The sequence below is a fragment of the Drosophila eugracilis genome, unplaced genomic scaffold (assembly GCF_018153835.1).
Source record: "Drosophila eugracilis isolate 14026-0451.02 unplaced genomic scaffold, ASM1815383v1 contig_440, whole genome shotgun sequence".
Taxonomy (NCBI): Eukaryota; Metazoa; Arthropoda; class Insecta; order Diptera; family Drosophilidae; genus Drosophila; species Drosophila eugracilis.
This window is the reverse complement of record NW_024573306.1, coordinates 987,266-1,011,399: the sequence shown is the minus strand read 5'-3', so window position 1 is coordinate 1,011,399 and position 24,134 is coordinate 987,266. Positions and strand designations below refer to the sequence as shown.

The 24,134-nt window shown below is 40.7% G+C and overlaps 1 protein-coding gene across 1 annotated transcript in view; it reads right to left on the bottom strand.

The window, feature by feature from the left end:
- The window catches only part of LOC108117087 (dystrophin, isoforms A/C/F/G/H), a 143,230-nt gene that overhangs the window by 1,557 nt on the left and 117,539 nt on the right, over nt 1-24,134 (bottom strand). Inside the window, 10 exon segments of the mRNA XM_017229266.2 lie at nt 388-688; nt 747-1,064; nt 1,066-1,178; nt 1,253-1,373; nt 1,440-1,823; nt 1,976-2,334; nt 2,399-2,417; nt 2,419-2,533; nt 2,670-2,870; nt 2,947-3,206. Of these exon segments, the coding sequence (XP_017084755.2) occupies nt 388-688; nt 747-1,064; nt 1,066-1,178; nt 1,253-1,373; nt 1,440-1,823; nt 1,976-2,334; nt 2,399-2,417; nt 2,419-2,533; nt 2,670-2,870; nt 2,947-3,206 (2,191 nt within the window).

Below are 24,134 nucleotides of genomic sequence, written 5' to 3'. Positions count from 1 at the left end.
CTGTTAGCCTAAACCCTAAACTTTGGGGAAGTTCCTGATCACTATCCTTCAGTTTGCACGTTGGTTATGTACTATGTTTAGTATGTACGTCTATTTTACATTATATAAAGCTTTTCAACTAAGAACTAGAAGTGTTTTCAAGGAACAGTATATTAGTTTCCCATTTCAAAATGTTCTAACCTAACAATGCATTTGAAATGTAACTTAGACTTAATAATTATAATAAAATAAGTTAGTCTTCTTTTTCAAAATGAACGAATCCTGCAATTATTTAAGTCGCTTAAGGTTTATAGCGATTTCCTAACCAAACAATGCTAATTGACACTCAAAACACAGGTCCATCGAAAGTACATGGTATCCTTCGATTGGTATTTCGACCAAACTTACTTGAGTTGTGCTCGTAGTGTCCATTCTGCTGGTTCATCTTGGCCGGTGAGTCTGTGTTCAATTGCGAGGCGGTCACCGAGCGAGTCTGCAGGGTGTTTGGTTTGGAATTCAAGGCGGATCCGGGGGCGCTGGGCAGACCGCTGCTAGTGGCACTACTGCCGCCGCCATTGGGCTCATCCAGTAGTTGACGAAGTCGCTGCAACTGGGCCTCCAGCTGACGATTGTGATCCTCCAGGATTTGCATGCGCGCCTCCAGGCGTCCTTTGTGCTGACGCAATAGCTTCGCTTCCGCCATCATGTCCTGGAATTGTAGTTAAATAAATTGAGGTATACTATAAAATATGAGCTTGAATTCTCACCTGTCCTTGCTCGCCCTGGCCAGAAAGACCCGTCATGCTGGAACTGGAGTGTTGCATGCCATTGGAGTCCTCGGGCGTGCCACTCTGCTGCTTGCTGCACAGTTGTTGGTACTCCGCCTGCAGATTGGCATTCTCCTCCTCGAGGTCTCGGATAATCGCCTCTAGTTCCTCTCTTTGTTCTGCATCCATGGCAGCCATCACTTGAACAGGCGATTTGGGGGCACTTCCATTTGAAGTTCCGGGCAGGGCCTGGCAATACTGAGCTATCAGCTGGTGCTCGTCATCACTATCTGGTGTAGAGTTGGATCCAGTTCCACCGATACTCCACCTGAGCCAGCCTCGAGGCATACATCTCCAGTCGGGAGTGCATGTCATTCTGCAACTGATGGGTTGTGTGCTGAGGACTAGGCGCAGGACTCTCCAGAGCATCACCTGGTTTTGTGGAAAATTTTGTTAAATTAAATTTTGTTAAATTAGAATAACATTTTTATGAATTATAAACTTACCCTCGAGAACACTCTGTACGGGCAGGTAGCCAACACGTGGATGCTTCTTAAAGTATTTGCGACTCTTGAATTTGTTCTTCAGGGCGCGTGTGAAGTCACGAACGTCCTCGGTGGATGTGGTCTGGAAAATGCAATAGAATAAATTAACAACTCCTTATAACCAAAAGGCGGTCGTCCTTCCACTCACAGTGGTGCAATACTCGTGCATGGGATGCGTGAGCTTGTGGTTCTTGGCATTGCGGCCGAAGAAGAAACACTTTTGGCACATGTCGAAGTTGAAGCACTTGAGGCATCTGTAGCGGAAGCCCACGATCGGGTACTCCTTGCAGATGTTGCACTTGGCCTGATGCTTGGCGGCCTCTGCCGCCGCCAGACGATGGAGCACGGGAAGCCATACGAGACTCTGCGGTTCGTGTTGCAGCCAGCCGAGGAAATGTTGCAGCTCAATTGAGATGTCCTGGTTGCCGTCGATGGCCTCCTGCGAGATGCCAGCCTGCTCCAGGCAAGACCTCACCGAGGGCTCTATGTTAGAGCCTCCAAAGGCGGCAACTTCACCTAGTTGGCGGGGCACCTACAATAAATTATTTGAAATGTTAAATATCTAATTAACAGATTTTCTTTGATAAATAATTGGTGGGAAATAAGCAACTTCGATTTTGTATATTCTAAATTAATTAAATATTAATTTATTATAATGTTAATATATTAATTTATATTTCTTACCTGAATACAATCGTGCAGCAGAAGTCCTAGTCGCCTCTGATCCGCCCGTCGGTCAGTGTCTGCGACCAGACGGAAAAGGTAGCGATACTTCTCCTCCAGGTGACCTTTGCAGAGGAGAACCAGCCCAACCTTGAAGCTCAGTACTCGGATCTGGCCAGTGCGCTGGGAGTCATAGACATTCAGGATCCAGTTGATGGCCAGGTCCAGCATCAGCGTCAAATCAATTTTATCGATTGTCACGTAGAGCGAATGCAGCACCGTGGTCATGTCGGGTATGTCGATAAGCTTGTCGTTTTGGGCACGCAGGCCATGTCGATCGAAAGATTCGCAGGCAGTTGACATGCTGATCCTATCAAGAGCTATTGAAAATATGGCATTTCATATTTAGTGTTGAGAATACTAATACTGAGATTATTAACATACCCAATCGCTTCTGAACTGATCCGCAGTTTCATGGCCGTTCTGTAGGCGGAGAAGCGTATCTCGTTGAGATCTGCCAGGCCCTTCATCAGCTCGATCATTTCGGGATGGTCCCAGTGCGTGGTCTCACGTTCGTGGCTGTAATAGTAAAATTGGTTAAGATAAATAATGGAGTTTTTACCCTTCTAAAAATGTTGCAAATTTATTCATTTTGCTTTTAAAATTCTAAAATTAACTTGAATTTCTTTTTATATTTAGGATTACTTTTACTTACTCGATATAGTAAGGCACATTGGCTGCAGTGGTGGCTCGCTCCCAGGGCGGTTTCACACTTTGTCCAAGATTAGGCAGAGGTCCGATGGTGCCGCTGTTCGATGTGGTGCGACCATCGTCCCCATTCTCGTGCGTTTGTTGGGCCCCAGCCTGGCACAAGACCTTCTGGCGCTCGTCCATCGCGATTTGCAGGAGTTTCATGCTGTTTAATAATAAAATTTATACAATCAAGTATAACCACAATACAAATAATTAAGCAATATCAAAGCTCTACTTACCGCGTATTTAAGTCTTCCAGTTTGGAAAGGCAGGGCGTGGGCACCAGCACCTGATTGGCGGTGAAGAAGGACTGCTGTTCATTGCAATCATCCAGGAGGGCACTGGCCGTCGTCATCTTGTCCCTTAGGCGCTGCAGCTGTTGCATCTGCTCGTTGGCCTCGCCCACGGATGAGGGTGGCAGCCAGGAGGTTTTTGTCTGCTCGGCCAAGGCAACGCGAGAGCTCAGATCCTCCAGGATCTTCTGGAATTGACGCATTTTCTGTAAGAACAAACAAAAATGGCCAATCAGTTATGGGTAAAATGGCTCCTTTAATGAATTATATGAACTTTACATAAGGTTGTTAGTTATAATGTGAATTGATATCCCTTATATTATATCCCCATTATGTGCATAAGACTTCATTTTCCGCAGACAAGAAAATGCATTTAACTTCTTAGCAAGCCCACGTACAGCCTTTATTGCCTACTTCCGGCGCTTTTCTCAACTTTAATTTAATTATGATTATGAGCTTAGTTGAGCTCACGTTGCAGTAACGGCTTATTATAATGCCCATCCTAAGGGGATTAAGCTGTTGGGCCAGTCTGTTCCACAGGCAACATAAGGAGTAATACCAATCAATTCCGGTTAGTGTACATAGATAGTTTAAATCGGATTAGTTAGCCAGACCGATTATCTAGACTTTTTTTTTGCATAATTTGTTAATTTTTTTGCCTTTGTTTTTGGATATACCTTGCTTGTGTGTTTTGTAAACTATTTTAGTGCCATTTCCAAAGAGGTTTTTAAATGGAAATCCCTTTAAAACATCAACTTAAGTAAATCTTAAACATGATTTTTGGCAAGTATGTGCGAATCAGATACAGCTGAGCCATTTTAGCCCCTTTGCATCGCTGGCTTTTTGGATTTTCTAAAGTGTGTGTGTGAGCGGAGAGTCGCTTCTTCATTAGCAGTTAAAAGCAGGCAGCTTGCGCTTTAACGTTTATGTCCTTTGTATGCACTGGGGTATCCCGAAACTCCATGCTCCTCTCTCAGTTTCTTCAGTTTTTGCTGCGCCAATTTGGTGCTTTTGTAACTCTAGACTGGAAAAGGCAGGAAGCGTTGAAAAAGGAGCAACAGGACGAAAAAGGAGCAACATCTGCGCACGTTTCATTTGGCCCATTTTCACTACGTCCCGCCGCTCCAAAACCCCTTGAGAACATTTTCGCTTTTCAATTTTTACCTTGACACCCCATTCCCCATTCTCGCCTTCCCATTTCGTATTTCCCACTTTCCACCATTTTCCATTTCCATAACCCGGCAACAGAAACTTTCATTGCCTGGCGTTTTGCATGCAACAAGCAAAATGCATTTACCTTGGCAAAGCAAAAGTTTATGCAGCCCGCAAGGAGCAAGGAATAAGGAGTCCCGGAATCACCCAGGACTCCAGTCTTTCCTTCCTCTACCACCCACCACCCACTCTTCCTTGTTCGTTTTCTTTATTATTTCATTTAGTTTTCCCAGGCTCCCACAGCTCTCTTTTTTGAAGCCCACCCCGTCCCAGTCCTTTCCATTCTGGCTTCTGTGTGTAGTTTTTTAATTTAGTTTTCTTCGAGTTTGTGTTTTTGATTTGGAACTTTTGCCTTAGCTTTTCCAGCCTTTAACTCTTTGTGGCTCCCGGGGCGAGTTTATGCCCCATAATGCACTTGTCCATGTGTTTGCCTGCCCGTCGTAGCCATGCATTTTCATTCTTATTGCGCCAGCACTTGTTTGTGGCATTTCCTACAGGCAATTTTGGTTTGCCTTTAAAAATTAAATAAATAATCTTTGCTTTCCAGAAAAAGTGGTGATGTTAAAGAGTTTTTTTTGGAAAATTGTAGTATTTTTAAAGTATTACATCAGACTTGAGAATTGAGAATTTTAGAAAAAGTAATAATAATAATTTAAATTATTTATAAAAGTTGATTTTAAATATTTCCCTTTCCAAATTCCGTATCAATATTTAAAATTTAAGTATTGTAATCATCTTCAGTGGTTTTTCCATCTGCTCATTATCTTTTACCCACAAAACTCAAAGAAAAACGCAGTTTTTTTGGTTCACCTCCTCTGCTAATTAAGCACACAAATGATTTCCTACTGCATTGCAAGGAACAAACTCCTGTTGGAAACCTTTGTGTGCGGCTGCTTTGAGCTGCCTCCTATTTATTTTTTAATTAGCGGAGCGGGAAACGCAGCCAACAAAGGCGCCCAAAGGCTGTGGCCAACTTGTCGCTGGCAATCAATAATTTGTTGTTTACAATAAAAATATATATATATATCTGCATCCCCCTTCGACATTCATAGCTGTGCAATGGTGGAGGTGCCTCCATCATTAATTAGTGGCAACAAGCCAACAAAGTGGCCGCCGCCACAAAGAGACAAGACAAGCTGTTTGCCATCGAAGTTATTATGTGCAAAAAGGCACGGGAGGATGGGGAGGTCTTGCACTGATAAGAGGGCAATACACTTTTAAAGCTGCCTCCTTGGCAAAGTTTAATCAGCAAGCTACGAAGAAAAGTCCACGCTACATGCATTGTGGGCCTTTCCCTGCCAAAGGGAATCCTTGCAAAAGTCAACAGGGGGACGGAATATGGGCGGCTGGGTGGCCATAGTTGGAGGCGTTTGTCCATGGCGTGTACTTAAAAAGTGCAACTCTGTGTAATTTAATACCATCCGCTTGACTCCATAACAATTCCTTGGCTTCACTCCACCTGCGGCTGTCGAGCAGGGAACTTGGTTAAATATATAAAGCAAATGCTGTCGCCATATTTTCTATGGCATTACACAGAGCAACATACAGGCGGAAAAATCACAACATAGTTTTAATTTTTATGTTTTAAAATTATGTATTATTAGGCAATTGAAAATGTTCTTCTGTTGCCCATCTTTTTTATTTATTTAGTTAGTTTTTTTGATTTTGTCTAAGATTAATATAGTTTAATAAGGTTTTCTTGGAACTTTTCTTGTAGTGCAGCAGTTGGGTAGTGCCCCACAGAGCTTATTAAAAATGCTTTGTATTTGCCACAGGAAGGTAAAATGGAGGTAAATGCCAAAGCAATGGCAGAAATTTCCAACTTTAATTGACATTTTGCTAAGCTATGACTGCTCAGAGAATTGCGATTTAAAGAGGGGCAGGAACAGAATGCTTCTGCAGTTAGATCAATCATCCTATCAAACTGTTGCTCATCCCAAAATTATTCACTCGTACAGAGGACGGGATTTTACCCCTTGTGCTCAGTGAAGCTGAAAACGGAAATCCTTGCTTGCATTAATTAATTGAAATTGCAAGTGAGACTGAAAAAGTTTCGCTCAAAGAGAGCCAGGGGATTGGGCTAAAAAGAAAACGGGGAAAAGGCGGAGAGAAAAGAAAACTCGGTTAGCAGCTTGCCATTTCCTTTTTTTAGCAAGGACACGTCTACTTAAATAAATCACGACCAACAACGAAAACGAATCCTTTATGGCTGCGGGCGGGAATTAATCAAGATTTCAAAGGAAATGATGGAAAAGAAGAGATGGATAAACAGAGAGCAGCCAAGGATTCTTTTAATTAAAATTATACATTAAAATGGATATTCATTCAGATTAAAAAATGATTTCTCTTGTTCTTTAATTGGAAAATTGGAGTAGTCAATAAACTACATCATTTACTAGGTTACAGATTTTCGATGGTATTTTGAAAGGCAGACATGTGATTTAAATCGGATTTTAACATTATCTAAAAATTTTGTATTTACATTTATATCCATATTAAATCAATTAGTTAAATGTTTATAGGAAAAAACACAAATTAATAAAACAAAATTTTCCTAAATATAATATTTGTTTATAGTTTTTTAGGGTAGCTATAGATTGAAAAAAAGTTACAAATTAAGCATGACCAATATTTCAGCCAACCACTGTTAGCCAATACACAAACCTCATTCTCATCGCGTAAAATTCCCACAACCTGGAGGAACATGCGCTCGGCCTCGTTTTGTGGATCGTAGTTGGAGTAGGTGTCATCCACCAGTGTGATGTCGCCGAGGCGGCAGTGGAGCTGCTCCTCCGACGAGGATGAGTACAGCGACAGAATGTTGCGCCGCCGCTCATCGGCAACATGTTGCACGCAGGCAGCCACTGTTGTTGGTGCTGCTCTGCGATCATTGGCATCATCTTCTGGTGGAGCTTCGGCTTCATCGCAACCACTGCTGCTCAATTGGGAGTAACTGAGGCTCAGTTCATCCATATCCTCGCCTTCTTCCTCATCTTCCTCCTCCTCGTCATCATCATCGTGCTCCATTTCATGCTCCAATTCTGTGCCGCCTGTGCCACTGTCGCCACTTTGCGAACTGGCCTTGGCCTTGGCCACGCCCCCGCCAGCAGATGCCGCCCCAACATTAACCACCACCAGATTGTTCAGGTGGTTACTAAAATGATGCGATTCATTGCTGCTGCTGCTGCTCCGACTGCGACGTTTCAGAGAGCGAAAAGGGGCAAGTAGACGGCGACGAGTGCTGCACGTGGGCGTGGCATAGGGCGGCAGCAACTCCAATGTCTGATGATGGATTTTGGGTGCTCCTGAATATCGCTCTAGCGACCTTGACTTTCCCCCACTACTTTCAAGTACAGAACGTCCTGATCTTCTGGTATGAGAATTCTCAATGATTTCACCTGCCTCATCGCTGGAGCTGTGGGCCATCGCTGGCGATGTTGCAGCTGGTCCACTGCTGGCGAAGAGTCGCATCCTGAAATATGTTTTCAGCTAAAGAGATTCACTTTCTTCAGACGACTACAGTTGCTGTTGCAGATATTGCTGCTGTTTTGGCTACAGTTTAGGATGATATTCCTGCTGCTAAAGATGTTGCATGTACTGCTGCTGTTATTACTGCTCGTGCTGCCGGTCCTGTTGCAGATTTTGCTGATGCTTCTGCCCTTTCGCGAGCTATTGTAGCTCCTGTAGACTTAGTTTATGTTGCTGCTGCTAAAGATGTAACTTCTGCTGCTTGTTGCTGATGCCGCTTTGCCTGCTGATTTTGCTGCTGCTCCTTTCTGAGCTGATTTTGCTGCCTACTGCTGCTCGTCTGCCGAAGCGAGTTAATTAATCTTGTTCTATGCAGATTTCAGGTTTTCGCTGATGCTCCTCCCGAACAACAAAAAACACAAACTTAGGCACTTGGTTGCATCGTTTTAGGGCACATTCTTGCGTAATGAACGTTGTTTTTATGCGCTTATCTATTTATATAAACCGGTTCGACAGGATTCTGCGTTTATTATTCCGTTTTCTCTCTCTTTATTTCTAGGCAAATATGACAAAAGCGATTCAAATACATACATATATATATGTGTTTGTGTGTAATTCTTAGTACAAATATGTATGCCCCAAGTCAATAAGCCACTCAATTACGCCGAAAATTCCCAGCTCAAGCCCTTCACCTCCCCCACGAAATCAAGCAACTTTTGACTAGCGTTAATTATCCAGACATCTTGGAGTTTGTTTGCCAAGCAAAAAGGTTGACTGCATTCTGTTTACACAATTGTTGTTGTTGCTGTTGTTGTTGGACCGACTTTGCCTATATGTATGCCTATCTCACTCTCTCCCCTGTGTTGGTGTGTAAATTATGTTGGGAAATATTTACACGCAGATAAGCCAACTCGAATGTTTCAGTTAAGATATTTATTGTCTTCTAGCAGGGTTCTGTGTTCTGTTCTGCTTTTGGACCCCAATGACATTGCCAAGGTGCGATAAGTGGAATGGTAGAGGAAAAAAGGGAAGAGCAGGGGGGGGAGGGTTGTTTGGGAAAAGCCAATAAGAAAAGTGGGATAGGTTAGTGGAACGATCGTATATTTCAGGGCAAACTAGGGGAGGCTGTGTGGCCGTAAGAAGGTGACGAAATATGGTTGAAGATGTGTGAAATTCCTGAGATTTTAAGAAATAAGGAAAAATGTTTAAGAATAATACTTATTAGAAAATCTTTGTTGAAGATTTATAATTTGTGGAATATGAACTGTGCTCTCTATTAAAAACAAACCATGAAAACTACCAGCGCATTTTCTGCTCTTGAGACTTTTAAAACCGTTGAGACCCCAGAGAAATGGTTTTGGTTTCAATGGAAGATTAAATACGGCTATACTCTATGGCCAAGTCCGTCTCAAGTGACTATAACTAAGCAATGACCCCGCTTAAACCCCAAAGAAAACAAAACAAAAAAAAGAAAAATCCAAAAAAAAAAAAACAACAGAAAAAGTGTGCAAAGAACAAGCTTCAAAAATAGATGACATTCAAGAACGAAAGAAAATGACCGAACGGAAAGCGGAAAACCAACAAGAACTACTACTGGTGGAAAAGAGGGTATAAGGAGTATGGGGTAGACGAAAGCTCATTAAAAATTCTAAGCTGTAAAGCAAAACAAAGTTTTAAATAAAGTCCAAAGGGGGCGGGAGGCAGGAGTGGTGGAGACAAGTAAACTAACAAGCCATTGACAAAGACTTCACCGCGTTGATGAGTGAGTGCGGCGAAAAGCGCGGATAGAGCGACAGAAAGAAAGAAGGAATGATAGTGCGAAAGAGACAAGCAGAACGGCAAGGAAAGAGATGGGGGGGAGAAAGGTGATGCAAATGAAATGCCAACGAGTAATGCCGGTAATGACATTGTAACGGTATTTATTACAACATTACGACGAATGACAAGTGTCTAATTAGTTAAAGCAACATTCCACTACCCATCCCTTTCTTTTCGATGCATCCGTCTCTCTTTTTGGCTTTGCATAAATTTGTATTTTTCTCGAAATTCTGTTGTGTTTTCCGCCGCCCAAAAAATGCTGTTGGAAAGAAGAGATGTTTGCGTGACTTAAAATCTGACATCGAAATATTTTACAATATTTTTATCTTATCACGATTTTGTGTTACGGCAAACAAAGAGAGATCTTCAGATACATTACTGGTTAAGATATATTCGTGCATATAGTTAATAACTTTAAACATCGAGTTCGTGATTCGTGCGTATCGTATGAAAAACATATCACGCTGCCATCTCCAAAGCCAACTGCACTCTAATTGGAATATATTGGCGCATGGAAAATACAGAAATTGTTTACAGCACGAGCGAAAATAAGGGAAAAATATCACGCAGAAATAACAATATTCAATATTTATTGCATTACTTTTTGCTATTAACATGGTTAAATGCATTACGAAATATTGAAAAGCAACGCCGGCATGATGGTAGCATTTCAATTTGATTGATGTACTTTGTGGGTACGTGAGGGAAATGCCAATGCATTTCATTATAATTTTCACTTTTTTCCTCACTACGTCCAGAGAGATAACATTCTGCGTTGACTTGCATACAAAATTTCCCTATATATATATATCTGAATATGAATTGATATTGATAGAATGTGACGCTGATGTGTGTGTGTGTGACGGAATGCATTTGTTATTGCCTTTGGAAATGCAAATATTTTCAGATTGGCAGCCAAAAAGGATGCTAAAGAAGCCATTTGCCAGTAATTGAAATGCAACAGATTGAAGAAAATTCCCCAGGCGAGCACGGCTAAAAGTGAAACAATGCAATATTCAAATACACAAACAGTGATTGAGCTCAGCTCAACCGTTTAATCATTCGTAACACAATCTGAAAACGAATTTGAATTTTATCAAGTGAGCAAATCAAAAGTGTGTATATTTTCACTTTCAGTTTTTGGCGAAACTAATCCACAATGCTCAGCACATGTCTGGCATCCAACTATTTTACTGGCTAAAAGAAACCAAAAGCCAAATATAAACCCCAATAAATCACCAAAGTGAGAAACCGTAGGGAGTCTTGAAAGGTACCGAAACATTAATCCGTTTACCTGCTCGTCTTTTGTTTATCAACAACCAAACTAATTAAGTTGGCCAGCTGAGATTGGAAAGATCTTTAAAGAAATAGAAAGCCCTGCGGTCACATTCATATCATTGCACGCTTTGTGAACCCAACCAAGAGATATAGAAAGAAATCCAGAACTCGATTGCTGAGTCATGGATCGAAATATCGCTGTGTAAATGGTTCAACATAAATCAAAAGCGTCACGAATCGTAGATCACCTCTGAGAAACAGGCACCCGCACCCATGGACTGGAGGACCACAAGCTCAACCACGTGCTTACGATAATTGCAATTTGATTGAACCGACGCTCCAGCGGAATTCAGGCCCTGAGTGCCCAGAATTTTTGAGCAGGCCGCTGAGAGAGTCATTCAACTCTGAAAAAAAAATCATACAACAAATAACAAATAAGAATCCGAATCATGCAAAGCCGCGTCTCTGCCGGATTACACAAAAGCCCAACCGGAAATTTCAGCTGGAAAAAGAGCAGGAAAAGAAGCAAAAAACGAGACCCACACAAAAAAGTTCAACAACAAAAAAAGAAAAACCATAAAAAAATACAACAAAAAACAAAAAAAAAAAAAGAAAGCAAAAGTGCATTATGCGACCCTCAGTGCTGGGCTTTTGTTTAGCTGGTCTCGCTCTGTTTGGTTTATGCATTTTCCCTGGGAAAGAGCGAATATTCCCCATCTAGTTCTGAGTGGCCGACCATGAATAATTTTCCAGTTGTGACTCTTGTTTTTCGATTGTCAAATCCATACAAATGATAAACAAAAGGGAAAATGTGTGGGCGTTGCGTTTCGTTAATGTCTTTAATGGGATATGCAAATGCCTTAAGTGATATCACAGATAAGGCTGATTAAGTTGTTTGACTTAATTGATAGAAAGAAGAGAACTTTTTACTGATTTCCCCTAAAAACCCTTTCAAACCAATCCAATTTGCCTGCAATTTGTCATTCAGGCCAAGTAAGTCGTTTAAAATGCCATGAAAATCAAATTCCTTTCACTTGCCTAACCCAAATCAAAACCAATCAATAAAGAACACCGATTTCAATTTAATATTTTTTTGCACATTTTTTTGTGACTCTCGAAAACTCTAAAGAAATAGAAAAACGCACAAAAAAAAGGAGCGGAAATTTCATGCGTCATGCGGCAAAATTGAAACCACAAAAGTCACTCCTTCGAGGCCACGCCCCCAAATGTCAGTGCATTTCAGGGCGCCAAACATATGCCAGAATGAACATATATATGTTATATCTAAAAGGATGCCTGGAATTGGCGTTGAAAAATGATATCAAATTTGTATTTGCACAAACTTGTCGCGCGGCAAATAAACTCAAACCGACTGACAAAGCCAACTTGGCAGTGCATTTGGGCAAGTTACCCAGTTTCAAATGCAACTATATAGCTTAGGAGCCAAACAAAAAAAAGTATAAAAAAAGGCGCATGGCCAAAGACTTTTTGATGGCCAGACTTGTGGACTTGCCCATGGCCAGCAATAAAAGTCAAGAGTGCCAAGCGACATGGAACAATTTATCACAGGCAAATGATCAAAACAAGGCAAGTAAAGGAAGGAAGGAAGGATCGGGAATAGAGAGTCCTGCCCTGGGGCGTTGGGCGTGGCATTGAAGGCTCGCTGGGTTAAAACGAATTTTCATATCAATTTCGACTTGGCTTTTCTCGGTTGGTGGTGGGTGGAGAGAAACGCTTTGGATTCAATTGTGTTGAATTTTCCGCACAGAACGAACATGGCCACAGGCGAAAATAACGTGGAAAATTTACAAGATGTTTTCCTTGCGATAAATAAAGTTGCAAATGTGAACTGCATCAGCTGCTTTTCCACCGCACAACTCCTTCTGATCCCCCTAACCGAAAAACCCTCCATTCTATTCACCTTTTCAGACTTTTGGAGCCACATACATAGCTTCGTTATGGCAATTTGCCTCAAATTGGTTGCTCTACGCATTCGCACAAATTGGGGCTCTGTATCTGAGTATCTGCATCTGTGGCAGGGCAGCTAAACTGGTTCAAACTGTGGACTGTCAGGAGAGCTTTAAGACATGTTTATTGGCCAGATACAAATGTTTCTTTCTGGCTTTCCTGCCGAGTGGGTGGTGGTTGAAGTTTTCGCTTGTGGTCCTCTCTCAATGCAATTAATCGACTTGGCTTTTCCTCATCATCCCATTCAACAACAGTACCACATTTCCACTTTAAGGTTTCTTGCCTTTTATAGCCATGAAAAGTCTCTATCCTGCTGCCAGCAAGGAAAAGTAATTTTCACAGCATTTTATGGCCACGCATTTGGATTAATAATAAATGCAGTTGGGGGTGTGTGGGGAGCATAATATGCGAATATTTATGGCACTAGTAAAATGTTATGAGAGATTCGCTTATGACAGCTACAAAGGAGCACGAGAAACCGAATGAAATTAGTTCAAACTTTGAGGTTGGCAGCCATTAAAGACCTGACCCCGTATAATCTATTCAATTAGAAGAGTTGACCAACCGGCGGTTGGCTGGCTTGGCTAAAAGTTGTAGTTAGAACATTTTTGCACGTATCCTAACCAATGGAGAAACGTGAGTCAGAGTGTGTGTCTGCTGGCCATTGTTTGTGAAAATTATTTTATAATCATTTTATCACATTTTCCAACCAACCTGCCAGCAGCATGAGCAGCAGTAGCAGGAGTAGAATTTTCACTGGCACACCTGCTGCCAGGATAAAGATCCTATCCCCATCCTCTTGGCCAACAACAATGGCCCAAAGGCTCAAAGCCAAAAGCAAAAGCATGCAGGCAACTTTTGCCTTGCCATTGATGGCTCACACACACACTCACTCACACACACATGTCCGCCCGTTTATGGCTTTGAATCTTCATTTTCCTTAGACAATGACAAAAATGGAGGATAATAGATAAAATTAAGTGCAACTGCAGCAGACAAGGAAAAGTGGGGGGAAAACGGGAGATCACTGCAGGATATGGCTGGCTTTTTGTGGGGTTTATTGTCGCCCTTTTGTCAATGGAGGAGAGGGATTGGGATGGGTACAGTGAGGAATCCCCGAAAGCAAAGTCAAGGCCAAGTCATGGATGCCATTAATAAAGTGCATTGAATTGGCTGCTCGGCACTCAGCAGAAAACGGCGCTTGGGTTTCGCCCATTTAACTTCCTTTTTGGCCTGTAAAACGTTTAGCGAAATTGTTGAACAAACATGGAGTAATGGTGGACGGTGAGTTATGTTACCGATAAGGGACATAAACACATTCCATCGATTGGGAGTCTGGGATAAAATGCTGTGCCGGAAATTCACCATTGTTTTCATTTAAAGTATTTTTTCCTATCTTGTTTTGAACATGAACAAAATGGTATAATGTAGTAAGGAAATCATTTTTAAATTTCTTAACTCACGGAAATGGTGGACCATTATGCTTAATATAACCAAGTTAATCAAGACAACATAATTATCAAAGAAATATCAGTGAAAAAGAATTTAAAACCTGAATAAAACATGAACAGAATTTCCCATGATTGTGTAAATGCAAAAGAAAATGTTCGGCGATAAACCAAACACACTTTAAACATGATTTTTCAGGTCTCATTTAAAAATCTGGTCAATTTATGGAATGAATCCACTTCCGCTTTGATATTAACCCATCAAGCGATTAAGCGAATCGAAGACCTGTTATCTTTATCACATCGTTTCCCCATTCCAATCTCTTTGGCCACCAGCTGGCTGTAATCAACATTTTCCTCTGCAACCATCGCCCGATGGTAATATTAGTTCAACAAATTGAATTAAACATTCTGGGAAGCACCCCGAATAACCCGGCTGCTCATTTCCAGAACCTTTAAGGCCTTTTGAGGCAGAAACTTTGCATAACCTTTTACCCGGAAAATTCGTGGGAACTAAGAGCTGCCTTAAGTACAAACTTTTCAACTGTAATAAGAATAAAACGAGTTTTAACCTTTGCCATCTTCTCAACCCCAGTCTTCTCACTTACTCACTTACCATCCAATTTCATCAAAAATGTTGCCGCAAAATGTTAGCCCGAATTTCTGTTTTGTAATAACTTTAAGAGCAGCGGAAAAAGGGATCGCGATTGACACCTACGCAAGGGTCTGAAAAACAAAAAAGCCCTAAGGACTGGCTCATCCTGGCCGACATCATCAGCATCATCTTTATGCAGAAACAATAATAATTTTTAATGAGTTGTAAAGTATTTTTACAACTCTTCTTTTACAGTCTCAGAAAAAGAGCGAGAGAGACAAGCTCAGCCCCCAAAAGCGAAAGTCGAGCACCTGAATTTGTATGCCTGGGTGTATGCAGATATGCATATATTTATCATATATATTTGGTTATACATTATTTTTGATGGCTCAATTTCCGTTGCGGTGCCAACTTCCGTGCGCCGCCTTCAATGAGGCGAGACAAAACACGCCCAAAAAATACAAAATACAAAACAAAACTGTATTCAAAAATGCAAAAAACTGGAAACCGAAAAACAAACAAGTTGGATCTCAGAGCACTCGGAAAGTTGGGTGATATGCGTGATTAAGCACTGACAGATGCCCTCCCCTTACTCGATTTTTTATGCTTTTTGTCTCAGATTTTTTTTTTTTTTTGCACCAAAACCAAGCCCAGCTTTACATGATTGTTCCCTCTTTATTCGGAGACAAAAAAGTGAAGCAGCAAAAAATAATGATAAATATGCTGGAATCTATTTTGGGGGAATTTCTGTAGGTGGGTGTGTCACCTAATGACTTTTCTGCTGAATGCCAAATGAACAAGTTCCGCCGGAGGGGGGAATTCGGAGTGGAAAAACAGAAAACAGAAAAGGTAAAGGCTGTGGATCTGATGAAGTTGCTGCGATGTTACATTGTTCTCAATGTGATTTTCCATTGAAGTTTTCTGTTTCAGTCGTCAAGGTAACTGGATAGCTAAGAGATGACAGATTGCTTTGTTTCGGGAGGGTATTACACAGACAAATCTGAAAATGATAGGGTTTTTGTCTATCCGAGCAGGTAAAAACCTTAAAATTTAGTTGATGATGTTTAAAAGTGCAATACAAATCATTAAGTACATTTTTTTTTTAACTTAAACTTGTCAATGCTGCCATTGCAACATTAATATCCTCCTCTTCCTTTGAAAATTAAACCATTTATAAATGCAATGCAGGGGATGAGCAGATTTTCCATGCTTCCATTTCGAAACCCAATTGAGGTACACAAATCTATTTTCCATTTCCTGATTTATTTTCCCCTCCTCCACCTTTCTCGCCCAGACTAAATCAGCTTAAATGTGATTTTCTACGACTGTGCGAGTGCATTTTCCCCCGCTTTATTTTTGTTGGCTGCAGTTCACTAATTAAGTGGATCTAAGCGCTTTCCAAACAACCAAATGCGAATGGCAGACGCAATGCTTTAAAGCCGCCTCTCTTTCACCCAAGAGCCAGACATCCGAATCGATTCGATTGGGAGACGACCTGGGGCTAAAAGTGGAGACTCCGGGAGTCTATGCCTCGATGGTTGGATGGCTGGATGGTTGGATGGCCATCGTAATATATTTGCATTAACCCAGTGACACATTTTGACATAATCTGATTAATTGGCGTGTAAAGGAGAAATAAATTGAGCGGCGTCTAATGAACCGATGGCCGGAGGGAAGATGGAAAAGGCAGCCGCCAGATGGCGCCGGGACACCAAAAGAACGCCCACATGATAAGTGGATGGATTTCGAAAGGGGACAGCAACTATCTTCACTTCCAACAAGGAAAAAATGTTCCAGCAATGTAATAATTTGCCTTAACGAATGTTGATAGCTTTTTCACTATCTAGTTGATTTGTGCACTGCGGAAAAAGGTTGAAGAAAGAAAGTTACAAACATAAAATGTTTTCTCCAACAACGCCCCTGAAAGTTTAATTAAGTATTATAGTTTTCAAGAGCTTTCTGAACTTGGGTGTTAGCTTTAACTCTAAATTTTGACATTTCATAAAAAATATCTTTAAATTTTCTTCTCTGAACTGCTTTTCTAATAGCTAATTGATGTCAACGGCTTGACGGCAGTTGAAACCAGGAAGATTGAGCAACCAGGCCAGACCAAGACCGCAAAATGTTGCAGCTCCTACTGCTCGTCGGCCGACCTGATCCGCCAGATTGGCCAGATCCAAGTGCTCCAAGTTGGCAACTCTATCAAAAGACGTGTCAAGAGTTGGCGGGCGGCGGCGTTTGGCTTTTCTTGTGGTTGTCGCGTCTCAGTGTCTCAAAGTCCTCCACTTAAACCGCCAACGCCGCAAAATCAATCAGGCATAGGAATGAATAGGCATCGGCTTTGGCATCGTCATCGGCACCCTCTGCCTCTTTTTTAATTTATTGAATGACATTTGCATAGCATCATTTTCGCCTAGATTTCCTTACAAACTCTGGCCCCAAAGCATCAATTTTTAATTTCATTAGCATGGAGGGCATAACCTACTTCACCCCTGGTTTTTCCTGCGATTTTTTCATTATCTGTTTTTCCAATTTGCATTCGCCGGTTGCTGTTTCGGGTTCTCTGTTTTCTGTTTTCTTGCTCGCCATTTTCCGGTTCATGCGTTGCTCGCATTTGAATTTTAAATGATTATTGATTTTACATTTCTAGGCGGTTCAGGCCAGGCCAAATACCAAATAGCTTCCAGTGGCCTATTTTTAGAGCAATTCGGTGGTCTTTGCCCAGGGTCAAATAAACTTGCTAATTACCCAAAGTGCATGGTTCAAGTTCTCTAAACACAAAAGTCAGCCTATCCTCCTCTCTTTCTGGTTAAAGTAAAAATGTAAACAATTTCCAGCGATGGCTGAATAAATATTCATGAAGAAATAAACAAAAGGTGGGGCGAAGAAAAAAACTGAATTTTTGTCTTATCCATCAACTACCAACCAATTACTCAACTGGTCAACAGATGTTAAAGATTCTCCTGCTTGATGGCCATTAAAAAAATACATTATTAAATGCAAATTTTCCGCAGGTGTGTGTTATGGTTTACTTAGAAAGGTATGCAAAGACTAAATAGATCCGACAACCTCACCTTGCAGGAAAAGATTAAGCCAATTTGACTTCACAATAAGAGCTCTTACTAAATATATTTCTATATTACTTTTTTTGTTTATCTAAAGTCAAAACATTTTAGATAAAAGCCATGACTAATCACGATGGCAAGCCAGAGAGAAGCCAAACAGCAGCAGCAGCATCCATAAAGGTAATCGGAAAATGTTTATTTAATAAATAAATTGAAGAGAAATTGCGCAGCTTTTGGGGGGAGAAGTGAATGGAAGGTGAGTGGATAAATGGCTGGGTGGTGGGTGGGTGTTTGTTGGCTGTTTGGTCACACACTGCCGCCGCCGCCTGTATTTATTCAATTAAAATAATCATAAAGAGAAATGTTTATACTGCTGCTGTGCAAATATAAATAAAATAGCCAAAAAAATATTGTTATGGATGTTCGAGTTCAGAGTATGCAAATAAAAATCGATACAATTAGTTTCCATTGGATTTGAGCAGAGGCGGAGTGGATGTATTTGAAGTGGTAATCCAAACATGGCTCTTTAGAAGTTGAATTTCCATCATTGAAGATGGAAAATTTCCCCTTGCAGGAATATAAAATACCCTATTAAACGCCAATTAAACTGGCATTAGTTCGATTGTCGCTTAGGAAAAGCTTTTCCGATTTAAACTTTCTTTTTTTCTTCTCTTTTTCTGGCAATTTTATAATAGTTTGGTAATGCTTCACGGCTGACTAAATACGCCGGATTCGATTTGCTTAGCAGACTTTGATGCGGGCCGAACTCTGACGTTGATTAATGACTCAAGACCGAGGGCAAGCACATAACTAACTAAATTTACCCAAAGTCTCCCCCTCATTTACCCATTTCCTCTGTCTGGTGGAGCTGAGTACTGAGTACATTTTCTGCTCAATTGGGTTGTCAACATTTGGACAAACATTTGAGCTCATTAGAGCATTCGAAATTATGAATACTTGACTTCAGTCGGTGGAGTGGCTCTTAGGGGTAATCTGTTTGCTTCAGTGATTTGCATAAAATCAGATTGTTTGGGTGCCACTGAACCTTCAGCGTCTCAATGGAAGCCACTGACTTTGGCTTGGATGATGCGAATTTTCTGTCCTCTGGATCCCTAATTGAGCTGTCGTCCGAAAAGAGGCGCATGAAATTTAATTGAGTGCAACTGCATAATTGCTCAATTAAAGTGATTGTGTCAGCGTTGCAGCAGCGGCAGCAAAAGCAGCCGATAAACACGCCACAATTAGTATAGCAATTTTTTAATTGATTGAAACAACAGAACTGACATCGACTCCCCATTGACAGCTGCCACTGTTCGTTTTTTAAGTGCGTGAGGATGGGCAAAAAAACCTATCAACAGCCAGCTCTACGTGAGGAAACGCTGAAAACTTCCCTCTTTCGTCTTAGGCAATAAACTGAATTGTCCCAATCTTTCAATATATATATATGTAACTATATATATAGTTCACACAGCAACTGTAAGAACAATGCGAACAAAGTGCGGCTGCCAATTCAGATTACCTGAATTGCTCCATTTGCCAGATACTTTTTCTCAGCTCGGTTTGTTCAGGTTCAGTTTGCAGATACAAAAAACTGACTGCAAATGCCACTTGTTCATTGGAGATACAACATTTTGATTCATGCATTCGGCTGTCGAGATGCATTCTCTTAGGAATTTGTCACAACTTCCTTGGTCACATATTTATGTGTATTATTCACCAGACTTGGAACTTTTAGTTCTTTTATTTGGGAATTTATCAGCGTACGACAGTTTCAGTTGCAGTTCAACTGGTAAACGTTTTTAGGGAAACATTTTACTTAGACTTCTAGAATATATATTTTTAAATTTCAGACAGTTTACATAATACTAATACCTCTTATCTGATTTAATAACTTCATATTGATGTAAGCTAGCTTTTGTAAGGGAAACATTTTATAAAGACTGCACTACTTTCTAAACTAAGATTTCTGTAGTTAAATTAGTCCGTATTAAATATCAAATTTATAAAATTTCCTAAAAATATTTTTTACTTTAGTTCAATATACCCAAGTTCTTCTATATTTTTTTCCATTCAAATTTCTATCTGCATTTCGCTTAGCTAAACTTTATGCATATAAAATATTATTCGCAGTGAGTTGCATTCCCAGGACAGATGTCGATGTATTGGGACAGTCGAGTGAACTTTATTCCACACCCTGACAACAGCGAAAATGCCCGACTTTCTTATGCAATCCGGCAGATAGTTTTCAGCCCAAAATCCCCCAAACTCCTCCTCCTCCCTCGAAATCCATCGAATTGACATGCAAAATGTGTGCTGCGGCGCCAGGCTGATGTCTGAGCTGCGAGTGGCAACCATTTATTTGGCGCTGGTGGAATTGAGTTGCATTTGCCATTTTCCGCCTGCAGTTGCCATTTGCAGTCGCATCTGCGGGCCTATAAATAAGCACGTCACACCGTTAGCACCATTAACTGCATATTAATTGGCCGAAATAGACACCGTCTAAATGGCGACAGGACTAAGCCACGAGATCGCCGCTTCTGACATTTGCCCAAGTTTAGATATGTATGAATAATACTTATCGGCGATCAGTTTGCGTGTGTGAATCTCTTTGGAAATGGCAAATGGCACTTGGAATGTGCCGCGAATGGCTCCTCACATTACCCACATTTATTTTTCGTTGTCTCGAAAGGGACATTCCAGCCTTAATTGTGCCGAATAATAAATATTTACTCCCCCTCGGAAATTTTGGCGTACTAATAAATATCCAGCGAGGGAGACAAACCAAGACAAGCGCAACATGTATCTTGCAGATACATTTGTACAATTGCTAGCACACACTCGCAGCACACACATTCATCAGGAATCTCTCTACGCATGCATAAATTAAGTGCAATTAGCATAAACAATTTTCAGCTTTTAACTGAACTTTGCGAGAGGAGAGTGGGAGAGGGGCCTTAAATGGGCGGGGAAACTTAAAAGGGGGCATGGCGAACACATGCTCGGCAGCCAGGGAACAACACAAAATCTGTGGCCACACATTTAAGACGTTCTGCATATAAGGCTGCGGCCAGAAATGCAGCTTTTGTGGATAGATTACTTTTGGCCAAATTTGGCCAGGAGTGGAAATCGGTGGGAGAATGGTGAGGGAGTTAATGCAATGCGTAGATTGTTAGATGTAATGTAGTAGGGGTACTCAAAATGGCATAAAATATATTTTAAAAATAACCTAAAATACATTTAAATACGAACTTACAAGGCATGTTAATATGTGTTAATCTTTCATTTTGAAGTGTGAATTTCATATCTTAAGAAGTTTTTTCCAAGAATTATCCTAACCCATCAATAAATTTAATACATATATTGATATTGATACTTTATGACACTTCATTCCCTTGAAAAGCTTGCACTCTCCCCCTCTTTTATTTGAACAACAAAGTGAATACCCTTGATATAACCCCATGAGCTGGTTTTTGCCCGATGATTTCATAATGCAGCTGCAGAAGTTTCAAGTAACAAATTTGGCTCTCCTCGGTTCTGGTCGCACTCCTTCATTTTTCGAAAAGCTCTTCATGAAGAATAAACATATGTATGTACTTCAGATCCAAAGTAACCAAAGTCCACCGAAAAAGAAGAAGATCAGCCCAACCATATAGAACAGAACCTCCTTCTTGTGGCAAAACAACAGATCCAAAATGGAACGCAATAAAAACAGAAGCACATGATGAGAATGATGAGGGTATCCGATCTCAGTGGCTGGTGTTTGTTTACAGGCTTTTACATATGCACATGCATACTATTTAAATATGACGTTTAAATGGCGTTTAGTACGTGAAATGTACGAAAATGTCGAGCACATGGCAAACAACAGCAGCAATCGCGAATTTCGCAGGCCGCTGAGGGTAAATACTATCTATATACATATATAGGTATATATATATATGCATATGAATAAGTGAATTCGAGAAATTTAAATGAAATTCGCGAAAGGGGAGACGTGTCTTGGGATCGGGAAAAGCGCCGCCTCATCAGAACCCGAAACCAGACAGTAAAATATTTAAATGAATGCAACTGAAAGGCGATCTTTGTGTGGGAACTGGGTCCCTCCCCAATTCGTTGGTTATTAAACAATGCCCAAGGTCGAATCGTTTTGGATGGATTGTCAGTGTCAATAGGTTGAACTAGATTCCTCCCAAAAACCGATTGTGTTTTGCCTCGAATTCATCCAGCTGACAGCTGTATAACAATTCCTTAATTGGTCATTGCTCCGGGGGGACTAAATTAAAACGAGGAAAATCAAAATATATTTTGTGACTAACAATTTCGGCTTTCAATTGAGACTTATTACTGGGGAGGAAAGCAGATGAATTAGAGACAATTTACAGAGCTTTCTTATCTGACGGACAGACAAATCAACTGGGTCATCCGTGTACCCCCTCTCAAAGTTCGAGTTCAAAATCCACACAAGCTGTTTTCCCGCTGTTTTATTGGCCGTCGGAGAGGCAATAATTATAAATGCTTGTCAACAGCTTCAATAAAAAAATAAAGAAAAGACCATATCACATGGGAGATATGGATCTAGCCCTTAAGACCCTTAAAGTACCCAGAGTTATCTGTTATGTTAGATAAATGTGTCACATTGATGGTGTTCTACTTGTAACCGGAATGCAAATGGAAATGGAAATTGCTCTTGTGCCAAATGAATATTATTGTTATTGGGTGAGATTGGTTTTCCTTTTTGGTATTTGAAGGGGGATGGGGCTGTTCCACCACACTTGTTGTTGTTCAGTGCTTATGGGTTAATAAAAAAAAAACAGGAATGCAAACGACAGACAGACGGGGTACGAGTATGAGAAAAACAAAAGAAAAGAAAACATACTTTGAGCGTGTTGGAAATTAGAATTTCCGATACAACCGATACAGATTGCGGCTGGAAAAATAAAACAAGAAATTTGATCACTTAGAGAACGAATTAAACAGGCGTGTTAGATTAAAAAGAATTGCAAATGAACAGAAACTCTAAAATTAATGGAATATGTGTCTCAACTTCAGGCTGACATCATCACAAAGATCGGGGGGATAAAAGACAATATGTATTTGGCAGGGGTTAAGAAACGGAAATCGGCGAGAATTGGGGCCACAGCAGGCAGTCCGAGCAAATAAATTAACGATATTGATGGAGTTTTAGAAAGTTTAACAGAGGCGAGAAAAATCGAGTGGCCAGGCAGATGGCGCCAGCGATTTGAGTCATATGCGCTCTAATTAACCAACTGACACTGACACTTTGTGGAAAAAAAACTAAACCGAAGGAACAAAGATGATATCCAGCTAAAAAACAAGAAAAAACTCAAACGCAAAGTTGCTGCCACACAATGTAAATCCAGTTGAGATGCCAAGATATATGCATATATCTCGTATATGCAAAAACAACAGGCGTTGGAGTAACAAGGCTACACATAACACTCGGAATGATGACAATGATAAAGTGAGCCACCTCCAAGGATATCATACTGGAGAACGAGATTTACACACTAAGGGTGATTCATTCAAATAAAGCGACAACTTTAACAAATAAACTGAGCCCAACGACTAAATCTACTTATGCTCCTCGCAGCCACAACAACGAAATTCAATAAAATGCAAAGTAAATAATAATAAACGACCTTGGAAAAGAGGATTTCCCCTTGATATTCCTCGGAATATGTTGCCTTCCCCTTGGTTGAAGGAGACCTCCTTTTTCGACAGTTCAGCGTGGGATATGAAACATACACACACCTCGGGACTTTTGGCTCTCCGAGATGCAAATGAGATTTAACTTGGCTGTAAAGGAATTTGCAAAGAGCAGAGCTTATCTTGTGATTCTGTGGCAGGCAATTAAATGGACAAGTCAATGGCACCATCCACAGTCGCTAAACAAATATTTGACAGAATGTTATACTTCAGGGAATTGGCTGGTAAATGGAGTATCCAACAGGTGACACTGAAGATGTGGTACAGGTAGAAAGATATGGATATACAGCTCTCACATTTTCTTAGTTATTATAAAGAGAATAAAAGATAAAGAAATGTTTTACATTTTTAAGCCATTTCAGCATTTGTAACTACTTGTCCAAACTAACCAACTTAATTAATAATATATTCTGAAATAATAAAACTAATTTTGTAATCTCAAATTCGCATTTTTGCTGCCAATAACCTGCCACTATTTTCTCCCTGTGCACTATGCCCATAAAAACATGTAATAAAGCCAGAGTCGAAGAGAGTGTGAGATGAGCACTTTTCCCG